General features: G+C 37.6%; 1 protein-coding gene across 1 annotated transcript; it reads left to right on the top strand.

Moving 5' to 3' along the window:
- Window positions 1-686: 686 nt before the first annotated feature.
- Window positions 687-6,167, top strand: SCG2 (secretogranin II). The gene is made up of 2 exons (XM_032278029.1): window positions 687-898; window positions 3,861-6,167. Exon 2 carries the CDS (start codon window positions 3,875-3,877, stop codon window positions 5,735-5,737), a length of 1,863 nt encoding a protein of 620 aa, XP_032133920.1. The 5' UTR covers window positions 687-898; window positions 3,861-3,874; the 3' UTR covers window positions 5,738-6,167.
- The last annotated feature ends 4,586 nt before the right edge of the window (window positions 6,168-10,753 follow it).

Below are 10,753 nucleotides of genomic sequence, written 5' to 3' on the forward strand. Positions count from 1 at the left end.
TACGTATGTGTCAGATTTTCCCCAAACAGTGAAAGGACTTCTGTTTTTTTTTTTTTTTCTTAGTAGACGAAAGTATTTTCATCAGCACTCAACTTCTGAGCTTCCTTTTCTGAGATCAGATATTGTAAAAGACAGTAACAGAGATATAAATAATTATTAACTACTAAACTTGAAGTCTTATAAATGCCCATTTTAAAAAACTATATTGAAGCTATTAAAGCTGACTCTCATACAAAAGAGAGACAACTCTCTTTTTTTTAATTCAAATAAATATGATTTTAAAAGAATGACGGCTGATGTCATAATAAGAAATATGGTCTTTCATATTTGTAGTGTGTCCTCCATTCATCTTGGGTATACCAGGAAATGGTAATGTAATTTATTTGTGGGCAAAGATGAAAAAATAATCCTTGTCTGTAAAACTTTCTTATAACAATGAGGACAACAATCGCAACCACTGTGACACCAAGAAGCTATTATAACAAGATGCTAGAAGGTAGATGAGATTATCTTGCAATTAACCGTATCTGTCTGACACATTTCTTTCTTTGTAAGAGAAATTGTGCAGACCAGTTTATTCCGTCTCAAAGATTTTCATAAAAGAAAAAGGAAAACTGCAATTTTTGCCACAAAAAGACAGGTGGCGTAAGCATGCAACTTTTTTTTTTTTTTTTTTTCCTTAATATACAGTGATTATTTTCTCTCTGTTCTTTGAAAAAGCTCGCTTGTGCTCGGGTTTGTGGCTGAGCCCGGTGACGTCAGTGTGGCAGTGCGGAGTCAGGCACAGCGGCTCCCTATAAGCAGGGGAGCTGTCCGTGTGCTGAAACGGTCCGAGAAGCTCGCCCGGAGAACCGGGAGGAACATGCTGTGGACCTCCTCTGCCATCTAAAAAAAAGAGGTAAGGCTGCTTTTCTCTTTGATTTATTGGAAAGTTCTAATTGAATGCTCTTCCCTTAATTCCTAGCTGAGAAGAAAAAGACTGTTTGGCAAGCTTATGTCGATAGGATAACTGAATAGCAACCTGCTGCTCATCAGCCAATGTAAGGACAGTACATATGTGTGTGTATACATGATCGGGTCTATGCTTTATGCTACTTGATGCTGGATATTTACCAACCAGAGTGTTATTTAGGTAGTCATAGAAAGAAAAGTGAAAAAGTTAAGGATTTTGGTGTCAATACTCATATTAATGTAAAGTTAACCAAGCCCGATATCTTGTTTCTTTCCAAAATTTGTTATTTCTGCCATTAAGAACCAGATACGAATCCAGGGGTATAATTTATATGCTTAATATTTTTAACAGTAGGTTTCCAATGATTCAGAGGCTGTTAAGCATGTTAGTCATAGAGGCAACCAATTTTGGAACTATTTTTTTCTTTGATATTTATCTTACAACAGCTCTGAATTAACTAACCACATAAAATTCTTTTCTGAACTTGTATATTTGAAAGAGCTTACATTATTATCTCCTAATTTTAGTCCTAAGACATTAACTTAGGATTTTCCTGAACACTGGGTTCTTCCTTTTTCCAGGGTAAAACATTTTCTTGGGTTAAAGTTTAGCTGTGATCATGAATTATAGAGAAATGATAATTTTGAATACATGATGAAAACATTCATAACTTTGTAAATTGTTATTGTTATTACTATACTTTGATTTAAAGAGGATGTTCTATATGTTGCTAAAGATTTTGTCAGGGACAAGTATTTCTCTTTTCTGCATCCCAACTAGTTGGATTGCTCAAATTACATATCGTCACCTGCACGGGTCAATGCTCTAGCCTGATTTCAACAGCAAAGGCATTTTAACTTGAGGGATTTTAATGATAGCTATCGGGGGAAAACGATGTTCTAAATATATTTGGATTTCATAAAATTCCATTTTAAATCAAACCCTATATAGAATAGTAGAGCTGTTGAAACATCTTTACTACTTGAAAGAGCTGCTACCTGGGAAAAAAATCTTTTGAGTCTCATAGGCAATAACTATGTCATTCAAATTGAACCTGAATAGATAAGCAAAGGGTGGCACTTGTTATGCTGTGGCTTAAACAACTGCAATGAGTATTCTGCTTCAATGCTACAGCAAAGCACAGTTCCAAGAAAGGATTTTAAAGACGAGCATATAATCCATATGTTGAGACTATTTCAGAGTCGTGGTTTCAAAGAAATAAGTTCAATAAGGTTTTTAAGATTGTTGTTTCAAATGCGGATGTTGAAAGTTGATTACCAAAGTTGAGTTAATCCTAAAATAATATGAATGAGAGTGCATAATGTACTTTGACTTGAACCTCATTATTTTATGAATAAAATTGCTTATAATAAACATCTATTTATAGTAAATATTTTGGAAATATCATTTCAAATGTCTTTAGAGATTTGTCTTTGAATAAATTAAGTAACCTGGTAAATGTGAATCATTTAAATAAATATATATGTATGCTAAAATATTTTCATAACTAAGCCATTATTGGTCTCTAAAAACTGAAAACAAAATCATCAATATGATCTTGTGAACAATGGTATTTTCTACAATTGATGTCTAAGCTAACAGAAAATTGTATACATAAAACTTAGCTTATCTATCACAAAACCATGATTTTGTAAAGATATGAACAAACTTGTAAACTTCTTTTACATTCATTTTGTTTACAGCAAAATAGCAAATATTAAAACAGTTTTTCAATGCTAGCAATATTAAATGTAAACATATAAAAACTAACCCTCTTGCTAAATCCTATGTGAGATTTTAAGGCATTGGAGAAAAAAAATGAATGAAGATCTTTAAGTAGGAAGGATTCAACACATCATCTGTGTTTATTTGAATTGGGATTTACATAGTGGTTATTTTAAGATTTTCTAAACAGTATGAGTGATTTAAGATTTCACAGGTCCATACCAAAATAGACACAGACATAAGACAAACTGAATCTGAACACTCACAAGTTCAGAAATAGACTAGCTAAAAAAACTTATGTTCTCTCTGTAGCATCTGTTATTATTTACTATACAGCCTTGAGGGCTGATGAAAAGTATAACCACAATTGCATTTTGTAAGACAGCCATAATAAAAATTATTAGAAGAAATATGGAGCACAGAGATTTTAAAGCATTTTATTGGTTTAGCATGTTTACACAAAAAGAACCTTCACTGGTTTAGTCCACTAGCTGGAATCTGAGAAGTTCTGGAAGTTATTTATGAATATTGGATTTGGTATCAGATTGAGAACAAGTTATTTCTGAAAAATATATGTGGATAGAACTCCCCACAAGGTAATTCAGTATGACTGACATGTAACAGTATCACTTCGTCATATATGGTCATGTAACTGCTGCTGTGTTTTAACAACAAAATTTGAAGAACATTTCAGGAAATAAACCACATTTTTTTGAAACAACCTTAAAGACACGATTTGTGGGTGTGTATGTGTACATGGATGTTTTAAATTAAGCCAACAAATTATTTTGCCAATGACTTCAATATATAAAATAGCTAAAATATCTTGGGAAGTATTTGTTACTTTATTACAAAGAAGGTATACTAAACATCAAACTACATGTTCTATAGATGAAAAAATAAAATTTGAGAAATCTCATATCAGTGTTTTTGTTGTTCTTTTAACTAATAGAATGCTATGCAAGTTTGAGGTAAATGAGTAATAATTTTGCTAGATTCCTGTGGTTTGCTTGTGGAGATCATATAGAAAATATTCATGATTTTTTAAAAAGAGTTATCCTAAGTTTAATGTGAAATAATATCTACTCTGTTTTTTCCTCCCCTCAATGATCAATTATTTCTTTTGCTATAGTGTCTTCTATTATGTTTTATTTGTGTTAACTCATATTTTCTTTGTTTTAAGGAACCCTTTCAAACATGGCTGAAGCAAAGACCCACTGGCTTAGAGCAGCTCTGTCTCTTAGCCCTTTAATTTTCCTCATCTGTGGGGCTGAAGCAGCCTCATTTCAGAGAAACCAGCTGCTTCAGAAAGAACCAGACCTCAGGTTGGAAAATGTCCAAAAGTTTCCCAGTCCTGAAATGATCAGGGCTTTGGAGTACATAGAAAAGCTCCGGCAACAGGCTCACAAGGAAGAAAGCAGCCCAGACTATAATCCCTACCAAGGTATCGCCGTCCCCCTTCAGCAAAAAGAAAATGGTGATGAAAATCACTTGCCTGAAAGTTTGAGGGATTCACTGAGTGAAGACGACTGGATGAGAATAATACTTGAAGCTTTGAGACAGGCTGAAAATGAGCCCCAGTCTGCACCAAAAGAAAATAAGCCCTATGTCTTGAAATCAGAAAAGAACTTTCCAGTGGACATGACTGATGATTATGAGACACAGCAGTGGCCAGAAAGAAAGCTCAAGCACATGCAATTCCCTCCTATGTATGAAGAGAATTCCAGGGATAACCCCTTCAAACGCACAAATGAAATCGTGGAGGAACAATATACTCCTCAAAGTCTTGCTACATTGGAATCTGTCTTCCAAGAGCTGGGGAAACTGACAGGACCAAACAACCAGAAACGTGAGAGGATTGATGAGGAGCAAAAACTTTATACGGATGATGAAGATGATATCTACAAGACTAATAACATTGCCTATGAAGATGTGGTTGGGGGAGAAGATTGGAACCCAGCAGAGGAGAAAATAGAGAGTCAAACCCAGGAAGAGGTGAGAGACAGCAAAGAGAATGTAGAAAAAAATGAACAAATCAATGATGAGATGAAACGCTCAGGGCAGCTTGGCCTCCAGGAAGAAGATCTCCGGAAAGAAAGTAAAGACCAACTCTCAGATGACGTCTCCAAAGTAATTGCCTATTTGAAAAGGTTAGTAAATGCTGCAGGAAGTGGGGGGAGGTTACAGAATGGGCAAAATGGGGAAAAGGCCACCAGGCTTTTTGAGAAACCGCTTGATTCTCAGTCTATTTATCAGCTGATTGAAATCTCAAGGAATTTACAGATACCCCCGGAAGACTTAATTGAGATGCTTAAAACTGGAGAGAAGCCGAATGGATCTGTGGAACCGGAGCGGGAGCTTGACCTTCCTGTTGACCTAGACGACGTCTCAGAGGCTGATGTAGACCATCCAGATGTGTACCAAAATAAGATGCTCTCCAAGAGTGGCTACCCTAAAATGCCTGGTAATGCTGGGACTGAGGCCCTACGAGATGGGCTCAGTGTTGAGGATATTTTAAATCTTTTAGGGATGGAGAGTGCAGCAAATCAGAAACCTTCATATTTTCCCAATCCGTATAATGGAGAGAAAGTCCTGTCAAGGATCCCCTACGGTCCTGGAAGAGCTAGATCAAACCAGCTTCCCAAAGCTGCCTGGATGCCGTATGTTGAAAACAGACAGATGGCATATGAAAACCTGAATGACAAGGATCAAGAATTAGGTGAATACTTGGCCAGGATGCTAGTTAAATACCCTGAGATCATTAATTCAAACCAAGTAAAGCGAATTCCTAGTCAAGGCTCATCTGAAGATGACCTGCAGGAAGAGGAACAAATTGAGCAGGCCATCAAAGAGCATTTGAATCAAGGCAGCTCTCAGGAGACTGACAAGTTGGCCCCTGTGAGCAAAAGTTTCCCAGTGGGGCCCCCGAAGAATGATGATACCCCAAATAGGCAGTACTTGGATGAAGATCTATTAATGAAAGTGCTGGAATACCTTAACCAAGAAAAGGCAGAAAAGGGAAGGGAGCATATTACTAAGAGAGCAATGGAAAATATGTAAGCGGCTTTCAGTAATTACCCTACTTTCACTCCTTCCATCCCAAGCAAACCCTAACAATTCTCTTTAGTGTGTTGACTTCTATCCTGTTAACACCGTAATATCTTTAAATGATGTACAGGCAGATGAATCCAGGTCACTGGGGAGTCTGCTTTGTTTCCTCTGAGCTGTTCTCTTGTGTATGGATATGTGTAAATGTTGTGACTCCTTGATAAAAAATTTATTATGTTCATTATTCAAGAAAGATATCTATGACTGTGTTTAATAGTGTATCTAATGGCTTTGGCATTGTTGATGCTCACATATGATAAAGAGTGTCCTATAGTTCTATTGAAAGTTTTTAATATTTATTGAATTATTTTGTTACCGTCTGTAGTGTTTTGTGGAGTACTGAAGCAAAAAAAAAATAAAGCATTATAAATATATAGTTTTATTTATAAGGCCTTTTCTATTCTGTGTTTTACTGTTGATTAATAAATGTTATTTCGGGACAACTTTGGACTCTTAATCCTGGAAAACCAGAGACAATGACTCTGGAGCAAGCAGCATGAAGCCAAAGGAGAGAATCATCTTCACCAGATAATTCAGGTAAGAAGTAATGGCTTTTATACATATGATCATAGATCTGCTTGCGGAATGCCACATCCTCTCACAGCCCACTAGTTATGCTTACGCATGGTTTTCCTCATATACATAATCTATAGAGTAATATAGAGTCTAATCTTGATGTCGTAGGTATACTTTTTACTCTTGATTTATATAAGTAAAAGAAATGTAAGTCTCCAATACCCATAACCAGCATCAAAACAAAAACAGAAAGAAAAAGAAAAGGCTGCATATATGGCAATCAAAAATGACTACAGACTTGAAAGCAACCTGTCTATTCCCAGGTCATGTTGGTTCCCAGAATACAAGGCTGTTGTCTCTCTTATGTGACTTGAGAGGGGCCGAAGGACCCCCAAACTGACCATTAGGTAAGCGAAGGAGCACAGTCACAGTGGGAACAGACCAGCCCCATCTCCTGCCCTAGTGGGCAAGGCAGTGCATGATTGTTACAGCGCACATCACTTTAGTGCAGTGTCAGCCACCTAACACATCAACAGGGAATCCACACATCAGTAGGAAAATGTATAGAGCAATGAAACAATAATGGTCATAAACAAAGAAATAAACAATAGCTTTTATTTTTTGAGTGCTTACTATGCTACAGGCTCTATACTAAACAGTAAAAACTTTGCCTTGTTTAGTCTATAATTTGTAATTATAGGCTATAATTTGTTGAGTCTATAATTTTTCTCTCCCTTTTACAACAGGAAAAATAAAACTCAGAAAGATTAAATAACTTTCCCAAAGTTACTTAGCATTATGAGTTGTCAAATCTGTATTCTCAACCACTTCACTACACTGCCTCTCTGGGAAGTGCCCTTTCAACCGAGGAATGGGACATTGGGGTTGAATCTGAAGCACCTGAGGTTTTAGTACAGGTCACTTCCAAAAAAGGACACATGTGTGTGTATGTGTGCATGTGCTTCATGTGTGTGTGTGTGTGTGTGTGTGTGTGTCCAGGGGCACCATCCCTGAACTATCAAAAGGCTGAACTGTCCTAAGGCAGTTCCAGGGCCTGGATGCTTTAGGGGAAAACAAGGAATGTAGGTTTCCTAATTTATAATTTTGCCCAGATTCTTTTCTGTCCAATGATCATACAATTTTGTAGTATTCTAGAATCTGCAAGTGAGCAGGAACTTAAAGGCAATTATCTCTATGGGGTTTCTAATATGTAGACCTTATTCTCAAATACTTTCAAGACAGGGTTTTCTCCCTCACAATTCAGTATTACAAATTGGACACTATGGAGTGGCCTTTCTGCAGAGGTAGCTTTTCCACAGGTTATTACAGTTCACTTTCTGCATACCCTTCTGAGATTGATATTAGTTGCAGTTTTGGAAGCTCAGCTAGGTAAAATAATTTGCTTCATTTGTACAGCTGGTTAGTGGTGAAGTGGACTTTAACCCACAACTAACCGTAACTCTCAGGCATATGCTGTTCCATGTGGGTCTGATGCTTTATCATACATGGAGCTAGGTACATGTATGGGGGGAGGCTGGGGAACAAAGTGGGGCTCCTTCCAGTAGAGACATCTAGGATACTCATGTGGCTTAAGGTATAGAGAACATATTTATATGCCATGCTTTGCAGGTATCCACACACACCTTCCACCCATTGTATACTCTGTCCAATCATTTGTGTCATGCTATATAAATCATTCCTTGGATCCTAACTCAACTGCGTGAATATTTCCATGGTAGCCCCAAGCAGAGATAAGAACTTGGCACATGCATCTCTACCAAAAAGAAATTTTCCTTCTCTGTGATGTTTAAACATTTTGCTGAGAGGTCAGGCAAGGCTTACAGGACAGAGCAGATAAGGCTTCTGTCTGGGATTTATACACAAACCAGGAGCACGCCAAACCCTGCACTCTGGACTACACCATGCTGCTTTGTTCTTAAAGCCTCAGTTAGGTCTGACATTCCAGGACTCTCCAATGGAGACATTTTGGGCACCAGGATTGGCAGTTGAAAAGATGTTTTAATTTGAGACACATATTCTTCCCTGGCCTCACTCAGGCATCAGTCAGCAAGCACCTTTGCCTATTTGCAGTACCACCATATCTTCAGCTATCAACTCATCAGACTTACTTTGGATCCAAAGGTTGTTGTTGCTGTTGCTGTTTTTTTTTAAAGCACTTTAGTATGTTATTCCCTAGCATAAGAAATTAAGCTCTAAGTACAATTCAAGGATGTAGATGACAAATTAGTTGCTATTAGAGCAACACTAACCCGTCCCTCCCCAGAAGCCTCCTTTATTAGAAGTCGGGTGTAGCTCAGGCCTCCAGCCAGACACCCACTGCAGGCTACTTGTGAGAAGAGAAGGAAACTGCATGTGCATTAAAACTGGCTCCCTTGCTGGAGTCCTTGTCTCCATCAGTAGGAATCAGATAGAAGCCTGGTACTTTATGTTCTTGGCAAGACCCCACCTACTGATCCTTCCTTCCCCTCTTCACTCACAGCACATCCTCCCATCTGCCTTGGGGACAATTAGGACTAATATGATTGTGTCCTTTATAACAAGACTTTTAAGTCACCCTCTTCCCTCACACTCAAACCTCCCTAAATTTTTTATATCACCTTCATGGACTGTGATGGTTAATACTGAGTGTCAACTTGACTGGACTGAAGGATGTAAAGTATTGATCCTGGGAGTGTCTGTGAGGGTGTTGCTAAAGGAGATTAACATTTGAGTCACTGGGCTGGGAAAGACAGACCCACCCTTAATCTGGGTGGGCACAATCTAATCAGCTGCCAGTGAGGCTAGAAAACAAAGCAGTCAGAAAAACGTGAAGACTGGACTGGTCTAGACTCCCAACCTACGTCTTTCTCCCGCCCTGGATGTTTCCTGCCCTGGAACATTGGACTCCAAGTTGTTCAGTTTTGGGACTTGGACTGGCTCTCCTTGTTCCTCAGCTTGCAGACGGCCTATTGTGGGACGCTATGATTGTGTGAGTTAATACTTATTAAATTCCTATATATATATATATATATATATATATGATATAGGGATTCTTATATATATATAATATACATAGGAATTTATTATATATTGGAATATAGTATATATTAGAGGATACAGAGTGAGAGTCAAATATATATAATAAATTATATGAAATATATCATATATATCCTATTAGTCATCAGATTATATATTATACTATATGTATCCTATTAATTCTCAGAATTAGAAAATTACAGTTAAAAGGGGATGCTGTATGGGGCTTTAGGATAGGCTTTTAACTTAAATTAAGCCACATATTGAATTAGATACTCTTTAAAGCATGGCACCATTCTGATATTTCAGATATTTTGAAAATGTCATGCTCCTAAGGTGCATATATCCTAATTAGTTCTGTCACTCTAGAGAACCCTGACTAATATGTGGACCCAAACTTCTTCCCTTGTTCTATAACCTTCCTCAACATGCCCTTTGATACTCAAGGTTAGTCATAAGCATGACACTCTGCATCCTCAACTTCTTCTATGAATACTCTCTTCAATTTTTTGCTCTAAGGGAAACCTACCTCTCCCCTAACGTTGCTGCTTTCCTTGCAATCCTCTTCCTTGTTCCTTGCTTCTGCTTAAGGTACATTTTTTTCTCTCTTCCAAAAAAATATCCAGTGGTGAATCTCTTGCCATCCACCATTACTACTGGCGGTTGCAGTCATCTGCTGTCCCAGGTTACTTCATCTCTTTTCTGAAAGATAGTAACGACTGCTCAATGTTGCTTTATCTAGCACTGCTTCTGTCTTAATGTTTGTTGATTTCAACATGCCTAAGATGATTTTTCCAGCCCAGGCTCTGTTTTCTATCAGCTCTTCAGTTACATGGTTATGCCTCTGCTCTTTTCCTTACCAATAACTGCAACCTGTACTAAATGTCAATTCCAAACATTTCACTCTAACAATCGCTGTCTTTATTGCCAGGGTGCGTCCTCTGGTACCTCAGTTCTAATAATCCCTCCACCCCAAAAACTGAATCCAGGCATCCTGCCATATTTTCACTCTCTGTTATCCCTTTTATTTTTCCTACCCACTTTGTCAAGCATAAAGTTAATGGTGAGTCATTATAATCACTACCTTGTAAACATTTTAACTCTCTTCTGTCTCTCATATTCAATTGCATTCTCTTTGCTAAACAACTACTCTAGTTAAGTTCAATTCTCTACCCCATCTTACCTTCTCTCCTGCAACTGAGCATAGCAGAAGCAAGGCACATAACAACACTGACTGATTTCACTTTAAATTCATGCTCACTGCCCTCAAGTGGACCATAATGCTGATCTGTAATCCTCACACACCCCTAATCTATTCAGTTTCTCACTCCTTAGGCAATAATATCACACTTTTCCTGCTATCTGAAAATATTCATCACTGTCTGCACAATCCATGCTTTCACGTAGTCATCTGGC

This window comes from Sapajus apella, unplaced genomic scaffold (genome assembly GCF_009761245.1).
Source record: "Sapajus apella isolate SASKATOON/1434 unplaced genomic scaffold, GSC_monkey_1.0 scaffold10, whole genome shotgun sequence".
Lineage (NCBI taxonomy): Eukaryota > Metazoa > Chordata > Mammalia > Primates > Cebidae > Sapajus > Sapajus apella.